At 38.2% G+C, this 19,374-nt stretch overlaps 3 protein-coding genes across 3 annotated transcripts; 2 read left to right on the forward strand and 1 right to left on the reverse strand.

Moving 5' to 3' along the window:
• The first annotated feature begins 538 nt into the window (after positions 1-538).
• Positions 539-3,507, forward strand: LOC137726883 (uncharacterized). Its single transcript, XM_068465835.1, has 6 exons — positions 539-700; positions 1,069-1,237; positions 1,370-2,002; positions 2,163-2,598; positions 2,758-2,839; positions 3,117-3,507. Exons 1-6 carry the CDS (start codon positions 671-673, stop codon positions 3,318-3,320), a joined length of 1,554 nt encoding a protein of 517 aa, XP_068321936.1. The 5' UTR covers positions 539-670; the 3' UTR covers positions 3,321-3,507.
• A 3,200-nt stretch (positions 3,508-6,707) lies between these two features.
• On the reverse strand, positions 6,708-13,350 carry LOC137726567 (auxin response factor 6-like). Its single transcript, XM_068465503.1, has 15 exons — positions 12,516-13,350; positions 12,257-12,329; positions 11,572-11,684; positions 11,269-11,367; positions 11,129-11,185; positions 10,891-11,046; positions 10,619-10,703; positions 10,297-10,387; positions 10,033-10,197; positions 9,831-9,953; positions 9,521-9,596; positions 9,186-9,333; positions 7,953-9,094; positions 7,635-7,825; positions 6,708-7,249 (listed from the first exon to the last, which is right to left on the reverse strand). Exons 2-15 carry the CDS (start codon positions 12,297-12,299, stop codon positions 7,051-7,053), a joined length of 2,688 nt encoding a protein of 895 aa, XP_068321604.1. The 5' UTR covers positions 12,300-12,329; positions 12,516-13,350; the 3' UTR covers positions 6,708-7,050.
• Positions 13,351-14,811: 1,461 nt separating this feature from the next.
• On the forward strand, positions 14,812-15,342 carry LOC137724599 (uncharacterized). Its single transcript, XM_068463360.1, has 2 exons — positions 14,812-15,003; positions 15,127-15,342. The coding sequence occupies exons 1-2, from the start codon at positions 14,812-14,814 to the stop codon at positions 15,340-15,342; spliced, it is 408 nt and encodes a 135-aa protein (XP_068319461.1).
• Positions 15,343-19,374: the final 4,032 nt, after the last annotated feature.

Consider the following 19,374-nt stretch of genomic DNA (forward strand, 5'->3'; position numbering starts at 1 on the left):
ACTTTAATCATTTGTTCCATTTACATAATTTACTTTGTCCTCTTGCTAAATGACAAGGGAAATTACAGAAAAAGGAGCTTTCTCGAAGTAAATTTCTATTTGAATTTTTTGATACATCACAATTCAACGTTATTTTCTACGTTAATTTTATAAAATATTATGTTAAAAAATAAAATAGAAATAAATTCACGAAGGATTCTTCTTACAAGAAAATTTCGAACATTCAAATATATATATAATATAAAAGAAAAAATAATAATAATTGGGTCTCTTAAAAATCGGCAATTCCTCGTTGCCTCTGGTTAGGAAGCCCGCCGGCCACAATTTAAGAGGCTGGTCTGCAGATTTGTGCCACGTCATATGGTCCCGGTGAATGTGGGTCCAAGTAATGACGTGTCAGGATCAGAAAGAAGTACAGCACGGCCTTATGCTGCAGAGGAGCCGAACTAAACGAAAATTATCCTATCTTGTAAGTTTATAACTAGGAACTTTGAAAACACCCGTGTCTCTGTCTGCCTACCAAAAAAATACGGAGAGAGAGAGAGAGAGGAGAGAGAGAGGATTCTACCCATTTAAAGGTTTCTTCTTTCTTTGTTGTTGTTCCTCAGAATGATATTGTAGAGAGAAAAGAAGGTTCTTTTAGAGAGAGAAAGTTAGAGAGAGAGATCTAATGGAGTACGAGAGGATACACAAAGCTCAGGTAAATTTAACAAAAACCCATGTCTGTTTTTTCTAACTCCTTTTTTATGTTCTTTTGGAGATGAATGGAGCTTTATTCTCTTTGGTTGTGGAACTTTGTGTGAACGAATTTTACTTTCAGGGGTTGTTTCCAAATTGCATGAATTTGGTTGAAACTTGTATATCAAAAAAAAAAAAAAACCCTTGGACTGGCTTCTGCTGCAATATATACGTGCTTAATCAAATTTGGATATGATTTTAGTAATTTGATTAATTGGGTTTGTTTAATTAGTTGGTTTTGTTCACAAAGATGATAGCTTTTAGCATTTTTTGAGTAGTGGACTGAAAGGGTAATTACTTTTACTGTCTCGTTTTTCTTTCCTCTTTCAGACTGGTATAATTTCTCCCAGTAAATTGAGGATGAAGCTCATAGGGCCTCACCATCATAAAACGAAGGATGGATCAAACAGTAACTCCTCCAGAACTTCGCCCTCGAAGCTTGCCGATTCCGAGTTCGTGAAGAATAGCTTGTTAGACCCCATGAATGGAGATGAGGAAGGTTTGTCTCTCCTCTTTTGATTCAAAAATTCGTAACACGAGCATCGATTAATCCCAGCTTAGTTCTCCAATGGATTTCCCATGCGTTGCGCAAATGCTAAACCGTTTACTGATTAAGTCTTATGCTGTCCAGTTCAATCGTCCAGTTTGGAAGTTGTGTCCATGAATTTGTCGAGTGCAGCGGCATTGGACCTTGGACAAAGTGATCAACCTTCTTGTCAACCAAAGGAGTCGTTGCCGCGAGAAAATGGCGATCGCGGTCGTGTTAAATTGCAGCATTATTCAAAGGGTGAGAGCGGTAATTCATGCGCAATTCACCCCGTGAGAATGATGGATGACGAGAACCTTGACTATGATAGTAATGCTAGTTCATCCAGTTTCGAGTTTCATAAAGGGGAGAAGTCGGTACATAAGCACCTTTCGAGAACGCTTTCAAGAACTATGCCATCGAAGTGGAACGACGCCGAGAAATGGATAATGAACAAGCAAATTGTACAAGCAAATTTTCCCAGAAAGAGTAATTTACAAAACCAAACAATTCGTTTGCCGGTGACATGTATGGTGAGGGTGGCTCCGGAGTCTGCTAACCACGATTATAAGCCAAATGGCAGAGGAGCAGACACAAAGCGGGTCGATTTCTGTCAGCCTGCATCGCAGATTGGATTCGATAAGTTCTCTTTTGTCCCATCGGAGTCTCACATGAGTTCAGGTCAAGCTTGCGAGGGGAATGCTATGTGTTCTAAAAGTACTGTGGAAAACGCTGCAGGTACGCTTTCATTGGCTTTAAGAACTTCATGTGGTACTTTGTTATGTTATGTAGGATTTGTACGTCTTGTGGTTGCATTACTTTTAGCTTCCTTGTTCGTAGACTTAAATGTGTATAGCAGAGGCAGAGGAAATTGACCATTTGCTTTCGGTTTGTGCAGGCACTGCTGCCATAAGATCAGTCTCAATGAGAGATATGGGAACGGAAATGACACCGATCCCGAGTCAAGAGCCTTCAAGGACTGCTACTCCTGAAGGGGCAACAACCCCACGCCGCAGCCCAACTTCTTCAGTGCCGTCAACTCCCCGAGGAGGTGCACCGGCTCCCACACCTACCACGGATGGCGAATCACAGCCACGATTTGAAAACAACAAAAGACAATTGTCAGAAGAAGAATTAAAGCTCAAGACAAGAAGGGAGATTGTAGAACTTGGTGTTCAGCTTGGTAAGATGAACATTGCCGCTTGGGCAAGTAAAGAGGAGCAGGAGAAGAAACTTTCTGCTGAAAAAGCTGATGCGACCGAACTTGAGCGGATTGAGTTTGAAAAACGAGCAGCGGCCTGGGAGGAAGCTGAAAAATGTAGACATACAGCAAGGTTTCTGCTTCAACCCAATAACCCCCATTCTTTTAGAACTTCGTTTGGATCACCTTTTTGCGTTGCTTTGTAATAGAGTACTGCTATGCATTTCTACTTGAAACCATGTATGTATGTTCTGCCATCCTAACATGACTAGAGAATGCTAACATTTCTCAGATACAAGCGCGATGAAATCCAAATCCAAGCATGGGAAAGTCAGCAGAAGGCAAAACTCGAAGCAGAGATGCGGAGAATAGAGGTATTTAAAGTTCTTTTCATTTCGCATCTCTAGCCAGAAGAAGTGTTCTATTTTCGAGTCTGAAACCTTGGCCGATATTTCTTTTGAATTGTATTGAACTGGTTCAGTGAGCTCCAGTTATTAACTTTATACCTGGCGATTGGGAAGTATTGTGATTTATGCTTTTCTTGACTCTCAAGTAAATGCGTTGGTACTTCGTAACGATATGGATATGATACGGAGGATTTTGTGGTTGGAAACTTTTGTTTGTCTTGACTAATTCAGGACTACTTTTCAGGCTCAAGTTGAACAAATGAGAGCGCAAGCTCAATCCAAGATAATGAAGAAGATAGCACTAGCAAGGCAAATATCCGAAGAGAAACGGGCGGCAGCTGAAGCTAGAAAGAATCAGAGTGCAGAGAAAACTGCAGCTCAAGCAGAATACATCCGCCAGACTGGACGAATGCCATCATCTCATTACATTTGTTGCGGTTGGTTGTGATAAAACCTGAAACAAAATATAGAAGAAAAGCTTCGTACGAGGAGCGCGTATGTTTTCAGTACACATTATGATTGAAGGAGTTTGTGTATGATATACAAACTTTATATCCACAGAGCAACCAGTGTTGTTAGATTTAGTAGATTTTTCAGTAGATGCATATGAATGTTGAGGTATCTATGTTCCAACATTGTTTGCATCCTCTCTACCCCCAACTATCTGAGATTGGAGGAAAAGAAGAGAATAAATAGGAACTGTTGAGAGAAAAATCTAAAAGCCATTTGAGAGTAAAATTTTGGGAGTTTTAAAGAAAAATTACTGTTCATTTAAACGAAAAATCATATATTTACACTAAAAAAATCACTCATACTATTCACTTTATCTTGTATTTTGTCCTTATCATTAAAACTCAAAGTTTTCAAGTTTTTTTTCATTAGTTTTTCTTAAAATTTTATGGGGTTAAGCTAAATTATCATAATCCTTTTCTAGAGATGATTGTCTTTGTCGCTAGACTGGTACCACCGAAAGCGGAAATTCTCTCTTTCGAACTCTCAACGGTGCGCATCATGTAGGGAATGTGAGTGGCCGGTCGACCAACAGTACTGAGTCGTCGGTCGACCAACAATATTGAGTCCTTGACTGGCCTCTCACAGCCGCACTTACATGCGCACAACTATGATCTGCATAAGAGACTACCTCAAGGTGAAGGTCACTTTACCTTAAATTAAGGCCCACTACCATCAAATTCTTGAACCTATTTCAACCCAAAAGGAAGAGCAGTCTAGAAAATCCTGGGATCCTAGCCCTAAGATACCTGGATATAGGTGTGCCCAGTCCCACTTGAAATTCAATAGGACACCTTTCAATTCCCAAGTCAGTCTTCCTACCTCAATGACAAAAAGCTTTCCCCTTTGTGTATTGTTTAATCAAACCCACATGCTTGTGCACACCCCGAGAGTTGGAGGGCTCTTTTATATTTGGCACCAACAATGCCATAGGCCAGGCCACATAATCTAGACCAAAACTTTATTGATGTAATTTAGATGTTTTATTGTTAAATTTAATGGTTAAAACATTATGCTCTAGGCCAACAATGCCCTAGACCGAGCCACATAATCTAGACCAAAACTTTATTGATGCTTTGAAGTATTTGGTAATTTGGGTGTTTTACTGTTAAATTTAACAGTTAAAACATTATGACCGAGGCCAACAATGCCCTAGGCCAGGCCACATAATGTAGACCAAAGCTTTATTTATGCTCCAGAGTATTCGGTAATTTGGATGTTTTATTGTTAAATTTAACGGCTAAAACATTATGAGTACTGAATAATCCATAGCACCTAAAGAAAGTTTCAACCTAGACACCTCTAGGCATGCTTCAATCATGGCTAAACATACAATTTTCAGCATCCACTTTTTGGAACTTGTTTTTCTGATAAACTAAATAATAATTCCCTCCATAATCATACCTTCTGGGTTGCTTATGTTTACATTAACAATCCTTGCAAGCAAAGAAATTTTTATTCGTGCCACTCGTGATATGTTTACTAAAATTAGGTATTGAAATTGTATAATCATCCTGATTCTTTACTTTCTTGCAGTTGATAAAATTAGGTATCAAAATTATTTGATTCTTAACGTCTTCGTGCGTTTATTAACGCATATAAAATTGAGAAAAAAATGAAAGTTTCATTTTGAAATTTGTAATCAGATGCCTAAAGAATCAAGAATAAATTCCATTATGTTTTTCCCCCTTCGAAATCAAGATTAAAGCATCAACTAGGAGTCTAGGACACAACATTTGGAAGAAATTTAAATAAAAAATAAAAAATAATAAAAAAAAACTCTTAACAATAAAATGTTAGAAATCTTAATGAAACACTTCTGGTACTGTTCATTTTTAACGTTAAGGACATTTTTATCTTCAAAAGTCATTTCTGGTATTATTTACTTACACCTTTATTTTATTTTTTTATTAAAACTAAAGTTTTTGAGAACTTTTCCATGTTAGTTTGCTTAAAATGTTGAGATCATATATAATTTATTTTCTCCAAAGGCTTTGGACCGAGCTTCATTCAGGTAGACACAATAAAGGTGACTTAAAGCGTGGATGCTCATCTTGTCTGTTTACACAAAGATGGAGACTTTGGTTCAGTGATGCTGCTGTGGATGACAGAGCAGGTGGGGTCTTGCAGAAAATTGACCATGCAAATTACAATACTCGTTCAAGGAAAAGGTTGCTGAGTCGCTGCCCCTTCGTACAATTGTATGGCCAACCAACCTTTTCCAAGGGCTGGGTCCTATCATTGCTGAAGAGGGTGCCCTACCTCTGTCACCATTCCATCCCTCTTAAAAGTCCCCTCTGTGTAGATAGCCCCACAACATGCATCAGAAAACCCAGACTTTCGCTATCAATTTAACCTTTACTCATTCACCATCAGGTCCACTAATCACTTTAGTGGTATACTTTTTTGACCATCAAACTTTTAAGTTAAACGTTAGTTACGATACATACATTTACTTAATACATACACCATCTGATAAGTAAATGCTATAACCAAGTTATATTCTTTGACCATCTTTAAAACCAAAATGCACTCTTTGTGACTTATCTCATTTGTTGACATCTGTTCCTTCATTTGAATGACACTTAACAGTGTTAGCTCTTCAACTTATTTGTTCAACAAAAATATTAAAAACTAAAGATAAATTAAGTTCAAAGAACACGTGTCACTGAAGTAGATAGGACACAGAGAGGCCACTGAGGATTTTCGGTGCAAAAGATTTGAACTCATTTGTTCGACCCTTTACTTGACGCTATAAATATACATGCTCGACAATTTATTTAATAAAATGATATTCTTAATGTCTATTTGTACCACATCTCTAATAGAGAGAAAACCTATATATGCTAGTGGACGTTACCTCTACTAGATAGATGGTATAAATAAATGACAAGTGTAACATTACTCGAATAAAAAATAAAAAAAATAGCGTTTAATTTTGAGAACATGCATGCCGACACAGCATGGGACCTCAAATAATTGTGAATGAAGGTTTTGATAAAAACATAAGTGTCATTGGTTTAGACTTTTGAGATCAAGAAAAGTAATCATGATATTCTGCTTTTGAATGCACATATGAACCATGAATCATGTGTATATATGAACATTCAAATGAACCATGAATCATGAATCATGTGTATATATGAACATTCAAATGAACCATGAATCATGTGTATATATGAACATTCAAATGAACCATGAATCATGAATCATGTGTATATATGAACATTCAAATGAACCATGAATCATGTGTACATGAAACATGAGAAAATCAGGAATTTTGATATGCATGTAGTGTGTAGAGCATTCACTCTTGCAGCCGAAATTCCGAGTTCATTTCCCCCTCCTCCAATATTGCTTAGAAAAAGCCATGCATACATGACGGTTCATATACAATTTAGAGAAAGCCATACAGTCACGAACATGCTGCAATACACCTTTTTAAGGCTATTTTCACAAACATTCAAGTCTCCTACTACATATGCGTTGTACGTATTTGAATACAAGGAAATAACGAAAAGAGATACGCATCGTTTAATTACAGCATTAAACTAAGCCTTAAAGCTACAGTATTAAGCCGCCCTCCCAACTCTTCAAAAAGGGTTGGAGAAGTTGGGAGGAGCTGCAAATATTACATAAGAGAATGGTATCTTAACCGGTTAAGTTGTTCAATACTCGAGTGACCCCACGGACGTTATCCCGCTGCTCAAGTTTCTTGAGTCCTGCCGGCTTCCATAGTCGTCGCAACTATTGTCTGAGAGCCTCTGATTTGGGACTGACTTTAGAAGTTCGAGGCCTCGTTTTCCCATTTGCTGAACTTCTTGTGGTGAGAGTATTTTGATACACCACACGCTATTTACAAACTCCCTGGTATCAGCATAAACACAACGAATCTAGAGTCAGACAATCAATAACAGAATTCAGACGAAAGAAATTTTGGGGTGTACCGGAAAGTTTACTGCCAAGCGGTCAATATTTCAATCGAGCCTAAATATATGCAAGTCATTCGCTACAAAATTGGAAACCTAGTCCACATGGAAATTAACTCGTTCCTACTTAGAACATTTAAGCAATGACAAAAATACTAAACAAGTTTTCTCAGCAACGCCCAGTCTTAACTCTGCACAACTTACAGCTAGAGGAACTCTTGTTTTAAGTCTCCGAAAGTTCAGACTCAAGTGGACTCATGCATTTTTTTATCCTACAATTCATAGCTAGGAAAAAAAATTAAATTATAGTAGTGGGAACTCACGGCCAGGGGTCATCCCCGAGGAGAAGAACATCATTCTCCCGGTCAACAAATACAAGCTGCCAGCCTGATCTCACAGGGTCGTCCAACTCGCCTTCAAGGCCAAACATACGAGCAAGCTCGTTACGTAGCTCTTGGTAGCTGCTGAACTTGGTAATGTCAAGTGACCTCCCAAAGGACCCTGACTTATAAACCTGCAAATAATTATGGTTTTGTTTAGAAGACGACAACATTTTAAGGCCACTATCATATCACTTGAGGTCTAGTTGAAAATTTAACTTTACAAAATAATATAACCTTAAACAGGCCATTGCAACTTACCTTAACAAAATTTCTGTTTAGCAGGTCTCCATTGTCTGCATTTTCTGAAGACTGCGGGAAACCCGATTCATGAATACAACTAGAAGGTGTACCTGCTGGATTAAGTGAAAAATCAGAGCCTGCAGTGCTCATGTAATTAGAAGGAAAATGCATGGTTGTAGAACCACAATCGCCACCAACTCCTCTAAGATTTGACATCCCGCCTTGCATTATAAGAGGTGAGGACTCTATATTGACACCGAATAAAAGATGGCCTTGAGGATCGGTACCACCTTCTTGGTCTAATGAGCACTCTCTCCCTGGAAAAGGTGGCAACGAAATAGAATTCTGAGACATAGGAGTGTGGGGAGGTCCAAACTGTTCCACCCGGGGCAGAACACATTGAGAAACTCCAGAGGAAAGAAGAGGGTCAATCGCTGCTCGCTTTGATGGCCAGCCATCAGAAGATATTAATTGATTGGTTCTAGGCAGGTTAAGCAGGTGGGATGATTCATCCTGTGGAAATGAACCCATGAGATTGTGCAAGGGAGATATAACAGTGCTGGTAGCAGGGTTCCCATTAGAATCAGAAAAACTCCGTTGATGGCATAGCGTTGTGACAACTTGCAAAGATGGCGACTGGGATTGAGAGGCGGAAGCAAACTGAGTCATGGAAGAGACAGCACTTGGAATCTGCTGATGATCAACTAATTGCTGCTGCTGCTGATTACTGAAAGAATTCTGATGCTGCAATTGCTGCTGAAGAAGGTGAGACTGAGTTTGCACCTGAGGCTGTGACTGGCGATGGTTCTCTTGAACACCTTGGAGAAAGGCTTGTTGAGAATGAGATTCTTGCACCATCTGGGGCTGCATCAAGGCAGCAGACCTATTACTATTAGGGAGGCTTTGCGGCTGCTGGAACTGCAGAAGGGATGTAGGTAGCGGTCTGGAAGGATCTACAGCCCTCATCTCTTGAAGTGCGGCTGCAGCCATAGCTTGGTACATGTCTGATTGTAAGCCCATCATAGAAGCATCAAGTCTTGGCTGCGTCCATGGTGTGACCCCCATGCCAGGAAAGTTCAGTGATTGCATTCCACGGTCTCCATTGTTTCCTTGAAGCCACACGAGTTGAGAATTCATGCCAAGGTCGTCGTCCCTCATACCTGAGAGAATAAAGATTTTCTTACTGCCGCAATTCTAGAAGATATAAAATCGGGAGTTAAATAGCCTAGATCTAGCAGTAAATGAGCATACCATTGAAAGAGGGTAGTCCAGGTGTCCATGGTCGCTTAAGCCTAAGCTGGAAAGGAGATGGATACAAGGGAAATGTTGTTAATGGTTCAACCTCCCACAGTGAGACTCGTGGCTGTCTCTCCCCTGCTGTGGATTCATCCCAACCCACCTGAATTAAGTTAAGATTATCCATGAATGTTCCAGCAAAGTTGCAAAAGATGTAAAAAAAAAAAATTATTCTTAAGGAACTTAACCCGGATCTATCCAAAAAAAAATATTCAGTTTACGATATGCAATACAGATCTACTTATATATATAGATGTATATGTATAATTATTAATAATTATACAACAAACCTTGACTGAACGCCAATGTGAATTAGGCCACCGAGCTGGATCTAGGTCACTTATGCCAGTTATTGTTCCCATGTAGCTGATAATGTATAATTGTCAGATACCAACCAATAAAACTTGCAACTTCTAGAATAAAAATAATATGAAGGAGGCTAGCAGTGTTCAATGTACCAACACCCAACCCATAAATTTATGGGTTTTTTCGTAACGAGATTACAGGCATCCAAGACTTATTGAAAGGAGAGAAGAAGCATTCGGAATTATCTAGTAATCGTCTATAACATCCTTAACGAAATAAAAGTTTAGGACCTACCGGCGGACACTTGATTCTTCTGTTTCAAACAACATCCGAAAACGCATGCCAACAGAAATGCAGGTATGATAGACCGCTTTAATGTACTTGGCCAGGGGAATGACAAACTCAGATGGGCTAGCCCTGCATGAAAGGTGCGTAAGTTTCAGGGGAAGTGATAAACCTAAAAGACCTGGTATCATCAGCCTACATAGACTCATACCTTGGATTATAAAATATGGTGAAAGGACTACTTGTTGCAGCTGCGTGAGCTGCAGCAGCAAGAAGTCCCAAGTGCATGCTATCGCTTGATAAAACTGATGAAGGCATCACAGTTTGTTGTCGGTTAGCTCTCCGGATGCCAAGGAGTAGTTGATTCTTTTCATTCCTGCAAGCAGGCAAAAAAATAGTATGAACATTGCAAAAGATCACATTGTTTATATGACCAAAACAAAACAACACAGCAGAGAACGGGTGAACAGCCTACCAGATGAAAAGGACCGAGTCTCCAGCAACAAGTCTTTTAGCACTTACAAACACACTCCAACCCGTTGTAAGAAGGTGCCTTTTGGGCTGGCCTAAAATAGAAAAAAAATCAACAAACATGTCAATAATCACTTCATGGAATGAAAGGCCTTGTAACATGATATTCTCACTATTCAAGTCGGGAAACTAAAAGAAGTTGCAATGGCGGGAAAGTACTCATCTAAAGTCAAACTTAATTCTCAGTCTACTTCACTCATTCAAGATACGAAGAGAGGTTTAATATTTTCTCCACTTTTCATGAAAATTCTCCTTAGCAAACTCACCCCGAAAAATGTGTCTAAACTTCCATTCATTATCATGCAAATCCCTTGCAATTAACTCTTGCGCTGGTGGTTGTTGGGAGAAATCCTGCATGTCAAAAAATATATATTCAGAAACAAAATAGAGATTAAAAACATGGAAAATACTATAATATTCAGACAGAACCATTAACCGTCATTTTTCCCTGAGACAAAGTGCCAGAACTATTGTACAAACCCTAGTAACTAGCTCAAAAGTGAAGGTCATACTGCATATAGTTAATTAGAGAATTTACCAATGGAGGAAACACTTTTTCAGCTGCCCGGCGAGGAACAGAGAAACCACCATGGGTACTTGTGTCACTGGCTGTCAAGGTTTTACAAAAATAATTTGTTGGCTGTTTGTTTGGGCTGCCCAACCCTGCTGGAAGGTAGCCATCCTTTTGCTCTTGCTGCAGATGAAGGTTATATACAGCATGAGAGCAAAGGATAAAGAACAAAAATTTCAAAGCCAATCAAGGCAAAGTGGCATACCAGATTTAGCGGTTGCAAAGTCATTTGTGCATACACTTCATCTGTCTCAACATCTGCCTGCAGTTACCAACATCGATCTTTTAGAAACCAGCATATAGGAATATTAAGAACCAGAACTAACCAAACCAAACAAGCCTTACATGCATTGTCACATTGTGGAGTTGACAGATAAGCTGCGGGGGCAAGCTTGGATGGTTGGGAATATGAGCGTCCACTTCCTTGTTGGTTGATGCCGCAACCTACATTATGAAGCATTACAGTTTGCATAGAAGGAAAATGAATAAAAAGTAGAACATTTACAGAAGATTGATCACACAGAATATCACATCTGTTGCATAAAAAGTTGGCAGAAACAAATTCATCCTTTCGCAAACATAAATTGACAAATAAAACGACACGCCACTAAATTTGCAAGGAAGAACTGACAAATTATTTATACAAACCTGTTCGCTGTGACCTTGAGGAAAATAAACTACACGGCTCCCAACAGCGGGCAAAGAAACAAGGGGACCGGCACAAGCATGCCAAAGTTCAGAATTCAAAACTTTCTTCTCCCCTACAAAATGGAATTCAAGAAAACAAAGACCAATTAAAGCCAACACTTGGTTTCAGAATTTGATTACAAATCCACCAATTAAAGAATACAAATAAATACTAAAATGTCATCCGAGGGCCTTATTATGGAGGGAAATAAATTTTCCATCCGTATATGGACTTCTGGAAATTATGGTTAACTTTCAAATTTCACACTAATTTTTATCTTCCAAATTTAGAAAGAAAGCCAAATCAAGCCCCTGCCAGCTGAGAAAATGGTGGAAAGAGAAGAAACCAAACAATAAATAAGAAGCTTTCTGGGATTTGGGTCTCCAGGAGCAAAGGAAAAGTAGAAAACAGAGAGGGAGAGAGGGAGAGAGAGAGAGAGAAGAGAGCTTAACACAACTGCTAACTTGGGTTATGAAAATTCTAAAATCTAATTTTTCCCCAAAATTTCTTGGCAACCAAACAGAACTATCAACATCCTAAATCCATACAACATATTACAACTATATCTACATCTCAGTTTAAAATCCTGGCAAAAATTAAAAATACACACAGAACAATTCTGCAAGCAACATTAATTGACCATACCTTCCTGGGATTGAGGACTGAAACCAGCAGAAGAGAGCCTCATTATTCGCAGAGATTCAAAAACACTGGAAGCCTAAAAATTGACTCCACAAAAAGTTATTCAACCCCAGTCACAATCACAACAATTTAACACCAAAATTCACCCAAATTACAGGACAATCCTTTTCTTCCCCTCTTTTTTTTTTTACTGCAAAATATCATATTTCACCATCACACATTCAAACCCCCCAAAGAAACAAACTTTCATGCAAAACTTTACCAGGAAATCACAAAAGCATGAAGCTTCACATTCATGCAAAGTTAAACAAAAGAACCCTCAATTCCCCAAGTCCTGAAACTTCAAATGAAACTGGTTTCGCTGATAAGAACGATCAATTTCAGCCTCATTCGCACTTAGCCAGCCTCAATCAAACCACCCAAAATGTCCAATCTGCAACTAAAGACTTCATGCCACAATCTTCAACAAACCCACATCACCATTTGTGACTAACAGAGCTTCAAAGTCACAGATTGTACACTCCCAGATAGTCCAATCTCAGAAACCGAGCAATTAGAGCAATAACCCGGCAAAACCCAGAAGCCTAAAACCCCAACTGTGCTAACAGAATCCCCAGATCTCAGCCTCAGAACACAAAGTTGCTTGTGCCACCATGAAAGCAGGAAAGGACCAGATCTCAAACAGCAAGGAGCCCAAGTAAAAGCAAGATGCAATCAAATGGCCTGTGCATTATTCTGAGAGGAAACTGAAAGGTACGCGATGATCAACTCTGCACAAAATAGGCTAACAGATGACAGAAACAGAGACTGTTGAGGAAGAATATATGCACAGATGGAGAATCCAAGAGTTGGGTTTGCTTCCAAACTTTCCACTAATGGAAACACAAGGTTTGCTGCTGTGTGTGGTAAGCGGTGGTGGTGGTAGTGATTGTTCTAGTACACCACTAGTGCTTGCTCGCTTTGCCAGTATTGCTTTACCTCTCTCTCTCTCTCTCTCAGCTTCAATCAATCAAAAGCACAACCGCCATTATTTTTGGCTGTCTTTTTTATACCAAGGGAACAAGTAATTTATGAAAGACTTTAGGGACAGTATGAGAGAGAAAGTGTCAGATTTTTAATTTTTAGACGAGAAGGTTTTGCAAATTTTCCTTTTTCATTTTTCTTTTTTGATTAACTGGGTTTTCCTGCTTTTTTTTTAGCTTTTGAGTCTTGAAATGAAAGAACAATGGACACAATGGTGATGATTATTGCAGAAATGCCCTTATAAAGTAGAGAGTGCTAATGGGGAAGAACTATAGAGCAGGGTAATAAGAAAATAAGTTGTTTTTAAAAGTAATGGTATTGTTATCGACGCTTAGAAGTGTTTTTTTTCTTTCTTAAATATAAAAATTTAGAGTATACAATAAATTTTTTAGAGTGTTAATAATAGCATGTTTCTAATATACTGTTATTGACGGGATAAAAATTTGAACTTATCTATAAGGAACGGTTACATAGCCTTTCTCAACTATCCTGACTTGTAGTCATAACCAGTTGCATGGCAAAGCCCTCGCTTGAGTGATGGATAAAAATATAAAGATGTATGACTAGTTAAACGGTAGAATTCCTCACATATGCAACCGTTTGCATGGTGAAATTTCTTGCATGATTTGTGAAATAGAAAGAAAAAAATAAATGTATAACTATTTACACAATAAAATCTCTCAGGTTATACAAGAGATAGAAAAAAGACAATGTAAAACTAGTTAAATCCCTCACTTGATGTGGAAGATAAAAATATAAAGAAATATGATTCGTTAAACGCAAGAATCCCTCATGTGGAGATAAAAAGATAAAAATGTACGACTAGTTGCATGGTAAAATTTTTCATGTGATGTGAGAAATAGAAAAAGAAAAATATATGTGTAACTTATTACACTGTAAGATTTCTCACGTAAGGCCATCTCCAACCAATGGCTGGCCAGAGGGCTCGTTTTAGCCCTCTGGCCCTCCAAGATTCTTCAAGATATTAATATTTTAATGAACAGTACAATGCCATATTTGCCTCCGTCTCCAACCGAGGGCCAGATGGCTCGTTTTAGCCCTGCCACAAAAAACAGTCTCCAACCAAGGGCCAAACATAATTTATTATTTAAAAACTACAACTTAAATTCAAATCCAACAGCTAAGTGACGTCAGCTAGCCGTTGGATTTGAATTTTTCTTTTGCTATAAATAGGGTGGATATTGGGCTATAATTCACACAACTTTGAATTCAATCTATTTCAATTCAATCTCTTTCAATTCAATCTCTTTCAATTCAATCTTTTTCAATTCAAGTTTGCAATGAATTCCAACTTTGGATCTTCTTCGGATTCCAACTGGGGGTCCTCATCCAATTCCAAATTGGAAGCAAAATGGGCGCAAATGAGACTAGAAGATGAGGAGTGTGATGAAGAAGTTCAAGTAAGGCGCAACAAACAAAACATGGCAGCAACCATGGTGTGTCAGCCAACTGAGGAACAACCTCAATGAGGTGGCTCTATTGCTGGTCGCTCTTACAAATCACGAAACAGAGCGATGTCGCATGCCTATCTGATGAACAACTACTTCAACCCTAACTCGGTGTACACAGAAGAGGATTTCAGACGTCGCTTCCGGATGAGACGTCATGTCTTCGAGCGTTTACTTCGTGATGTCCAGCAAGTCAATCCATACTTTCGACAGAAGCTGGACAGAGCAGGCCGCCTTGGTTTCTCACTTCATCAGAAGGTTACTGTTGCACTTTGAATGATGGCTTATGGCTCCCCAACTGATTCTATGGATGAAACCCATGGTATGTCTGAGTCTACATGCCTTGATACTCTTCAACAATTTTGTGACACAATTGTTCAGGTTCACAAAGAAGAGTACCTCCGCGAGCCAAATCAAGAAGATCTGAATTGGCTCATTCGCAAAGCTGAAGACCATGGGTTTCCGGGCATGATAGGGTCATTAGACTGCATGCATTGGGATTGGAAGAACTGTCCTACCGGATGGCAAGTAGGCTTTAACGGAAGGTCGAGAAAGCCAACTGTTATGTTAGAGGCGATTGCCTCATATGACACATAGATTTGGAATGCTTTCTTTAGAGTCCCTGGATCCCAAAATGACATTACAGTTCTTGGGCGTTCACCCCTCTTCAATAACTTGACGGAAGGTAAAGCACCGCAACTTCACTACTACATCAACAACCGTCAATACAATATGGGGTATTACTTGGCAGATGACATCTACTCAAAGTGGGCGACACTTGTCCAAACAATTCCAAACCCTAGGAATGATGCAGAAAAGTTGTTTACCTTACACCAAGAAGCATACCGGAAAGATGTTGAGAGAGCTTTCGGTATTCTACAAGCACGGTGGAAGATTATTAACGAACCGGCAAGAGGGTGGAGTCGAGAAAATTTGGACTCCATCATGATGTCTTACATCATATTACACAATATAATAGTGGAGGATGAGCGAGATGAGTATATTGATGGAGAGTCCGATGACAACCAAGAAGATCCAAATAGGTCAAGAAGGGCTCGTGCAAAAATATATGATGGGCCTAATTTGCCTTTTAATCCAAGAACTTGTAGTATCTCTATAAATGAGTACATGAGGCTATAGAATGATACATTCTCGTACCACAAATAAGTACCTACAACATGATCTTGTTGCACATCTTTGGGCCAAAAGAAGCATGGAGTAGGCGTTTAAGTTTTATGTTATTAAATGTTTTTTAAAATGTTGTTTAAGTTTCATGTTGTTAAATGTTTTTTTTTTATGTTGTATAATTTGTATGTTGGTTAATGTTATTTAATGTTATTTCATATTGTTTAATGTTGTTTCATGTTACTTAATTTAATTTAATGTTGTATAATGGCTTAGGAAGTTATAGGAAAAAAATATAATTTAAAAAAAAATATGAAACAAATTTTGTGAAATAGAAGTTATAGGATAAAAATAGAATTTAAAATAAAATAAAGCAACTATGTGAAATAGAAGTTATAGGAAAAAATGGAATTTAAAAAAAATGAAACAAATTTTGTAAAATAAAAGTTATAGAAAAAAATAGAATTTAAAAAAAAATATTAAAAATAGAAGTTATAGGGAAAATTTTGTAAATAAAAAATAATAATAAAACTATAAAAAAAAAATTCAAATGCAACGGCTAGCTGACGTCAACTAATTTTTTTCTTAAGCATTCATGTCGGTTATAACCGATAAGATTCTCAGTATTTCTGGCCAGCCTTCTAGCCCTCTCCGATTCCATGGGGCCCTCTCAGATTCCAGAGCCATCTAGCCTAGCCCTTGGTTGGAGACAGTTTTCGGCCTATTTTCGGCCCTCTGACCCTCTGGACCCTTCAGTTTGAGATGGCCTAAATGTTGAGGCCCCTCAGATGGATAAGGAAACAAGTAGGTTGAGGCCCGCAGCTTATCTGCTGCAGCACTTGAAGACCAGCTCAGCGGCTCGCGCAACAGATGCAATAGGGCAGACGAATTGTCTGCGAGCAAGCGCACAGAAAGTATGTTTTCTACAACCCATATTAAAGCGTTGCTAGCACCCAAAGGTTGGTGTGCCTCTTGAGTTTTGATCCAATGCGGCTAGCCCAACTACATCCTATTCAACGACTTACATCCAATTTAATCAATATTAACGGTAATAAAAAGATTCAATGGCTCAAATTTAAATCCAACAGTCAAAGTAATATTATTAATTAATTCAAATCAGATCAAAACTCCTCCAAAACTCTATAAATACTCATCCATTTGTTCACTAATCCATAAAAATCCAATTTTCTCATATTTCACTACCAAATATTTTTCTCGGAATTCAAATTATTTTACATCAAAATGTTCGTACATTATACAAAAACTAATTCCAAAATTGTTAGCGAAAAAAAATCAAAGAAATATAAAAGTTTAACAATTTATAAAATTGGGGATGGAAATTGTAGGTTCCTTACTATTAGAAAGAAAAAAAATGTCTAATCATACGTATAGATAAATAATTAAAAATAAGAAGTTAAAATTTGGGATTTCCCACGCCTAAAATTCCACTACCTATGGCGGTAAGAAAGCGGTTTGAAATTGGTATACAATGCATGGATTGATTAGATGGCACCATACATTTAAAGAATGGTGATAGGGTTTCATAATATTGCTCATCCACCCAGGATTCATGCACGGTCGAGATGGGCCAACACGGATTCCATCTACACATGAAATTATGAAAGTGCTTTAATTTGATTCTTCCCATATTATGTCTACTACCAAACTTCAATTTTGGCTGCAAAGTGAATTGCAATAATAGTTCTATTGTAACATTTCACATCGTCTAGGGAAGTGGATTATGTATGCTTTATATGTATATTCTCATCTCTACCTAGCATGAGGTTTTTTGGGAGCTCATTGGCTTCGGGTTCCGTAAGAACTCCGAAGTTAAGCGAGTACAGGGCCAGAGCAATCCCAGGATAGGTGGTCCACTGGGAAGTTCTCGTGTGAGTTCCCAGAAACAAAACTGTAAGGGCGTGATCGGGGTCCAAAGCGGACAATATCGTGTTACGGTAAAGTCGAGCCCGAGATGTGATGGGAGCCCAGGTTGGGATGTGACAATTTGGTATCAGAGCTAATCCCTGGTCGGAAATGTGCCGACGAGGATATTGGGCCCCTAAGAGGGGTGGATTGTAACATCCCACATCGCCCAGGGGAGTGGATCATGTAAGCCTTATATGTATATTCTCATCTCTACCTAGCACCAGGCCTTTTGGGAGCTCATTGGCTTCGGGTTCCGTAGGAACTCCAAAGTTAAGCGAGTACGGGGCCAGAGCAATACCTGGATAGGTGACCAACTGGGAAGTTCTCGTGTGAGTTCCCAGAAACAAAACTGTGAGGACGTGGTCGGGGCCCAAAGCGAATAATATCGTCCTACGGTGAAGTTGAGCCATGGATGTGATGGGGGCTCAGGCCAAGATGTAACACCTAGCATATGAAATTCCAAGCATTTCAAGGAATAGTCTGGCTTTAGATGTTATTCTTAAAAAAAAAAAAAAAAAAAATTATTCGTGTGTTGAAAAAATAGTAGACATATATATATATATATATAAATTTTTCTTTCCAAAATGGTTGATTACTGTCTTCTCTGAGCATTACTCTAGACATGAACACATCTTTATACCATCTAAAGTCGCTTAGAGTAGGACATCTCAGATTGCTGAGTTGATCATGGATCCTGAAGATGACATTACTAAGTGTTTCTATGAAATGTTCTATAATTGTGAATAACAATGTATTGACTGCATATGGGACTCCTTGACCAATATGCTCATCAAAGATTGGTATTCCTTCTTCATCTTTTTTAACAGCGTTTTTTATTTCATTTATGGACTGTTCTGTGAGATGTTTCTCCCACCAAGAATGGAGCACGAGCTCCTTCTCATAAGGAATCTCATTTCAATTTAACAAAAACCAGACGATCATTCTTGTAAGGATCGTGTGTAGTAATTGTATATGGATATTATATTCTTCCAAGAAGCACTACCAACGTTTTTTAAAATTAACTTGGATTTTTACCAAGGATTTAAAATCACTTCCTAAACAAATCATGTGTCTTTCACTTTATATTTCATTTGAAGAAACACGAATAATATGGTACACATGTTCTTTGCTCCTTCTGTAAGCATCATTGTTAAAAAAAAATATCTACAAGTTGTGGCTTGATGAAATGCAATGAAATTATAGGAGATATTCTACTACCATAAATTTTTTTCTCAAGTATAACTTGAAGTTCAGGTCGCCTTCGTTAAAGAAAGTTTATATGCCGTCCGTTTATGATAATGTAATATCCTGAAATTTTTAAATATATAAATTAATTATTTATGTTTATGAATATGTGAAGGAAATAGGAAAATAAATCAATAAATGGTTAAGGAAATTTCAGTGGGAAAAATGTGAAAATCCGTTCTTGGATTTGAATATTAAAATAAGTATTTTGTAGTCGTATTCGTAATTACAACGTATTTATAATTACGGTGGATATTTGTATCGATAAGTGAAAAAGATGAAAATGCCCCTAGTTGGCGTAACGTTATTATACGAGAACGTATTTTATCCTCA

This window comes from Pyrus communis, chromosome 2 (assembly GCF_963583255.1).
Source record: "Pyrus communis chromosome 2, drPyrComm1.1, whole genome shotgun sequence".
Taxonomy (NCBI): Eukaryota; Viridiplantae; Streptophyta; class Magnoliopsida; order Rosales; family Rosaceae; genus Pyrus; species Pyrus communis.

Excerpts from the sequence above, each read along its gene's own strand:
- LOC137726883 (XM_068465835.1), top strand. The coding sequence starts at position 671 with ATGGAGTACGAGAGGATACACAAAGCTCAG. Across the intron at positions 701-1,068 it reads AGAGGATACACAAAGCTCAG|ACTGGTATAATTTCTCCCAG; the intron begins GTAAATTTAACA and ends TTCCTCTTTCAG. Across the intron at positions 2,003-2,162 it reads TACTGTGGAAAACGCTGCAG|GCACTGCTGCCATAAGATCA; the intron begins GTACGCTTTCAT and ends CGGTTTGTGCAG.
- LOC137726567 (XM_068465503.1), bottom strand. The coding sequence starts at position 12,299 with ATGAGGCTCTCTTCTGCTGGTTTCAGTCCTCAATCCCAGGAAG. Across the intron at positions 9,954-10,032 it reads ACCATATTTTATAATCCAAG|GGCTAGCCCATCTGAGTTTG; the intron begins GTATGAGTCTAT and ends CCTTTCATGCAG. Across the intron at positions 9,597-9,830 it reads GAAGAATCAAGTGTCCGCCG|CTACATGGGAACAATAACTG; the intron begins GTAGGTCCTAAA and ends ATACATTATCAG.
- LOC137724599 (XM_068463360.1), top strand. The coding sequence starts at position 14,812 with ATGTCGCATGCCTATCTGATGAACAACTACTTCAACCCTAACTCGGTG. Across the intron at positions 15,004-15,126 it reads GTTTCTCACTTCATCAGAAG|GTTCACAAAGAAGAGTACCT; the intron begins GTTACTGTTGCA and ends ACAATTGTTCAG.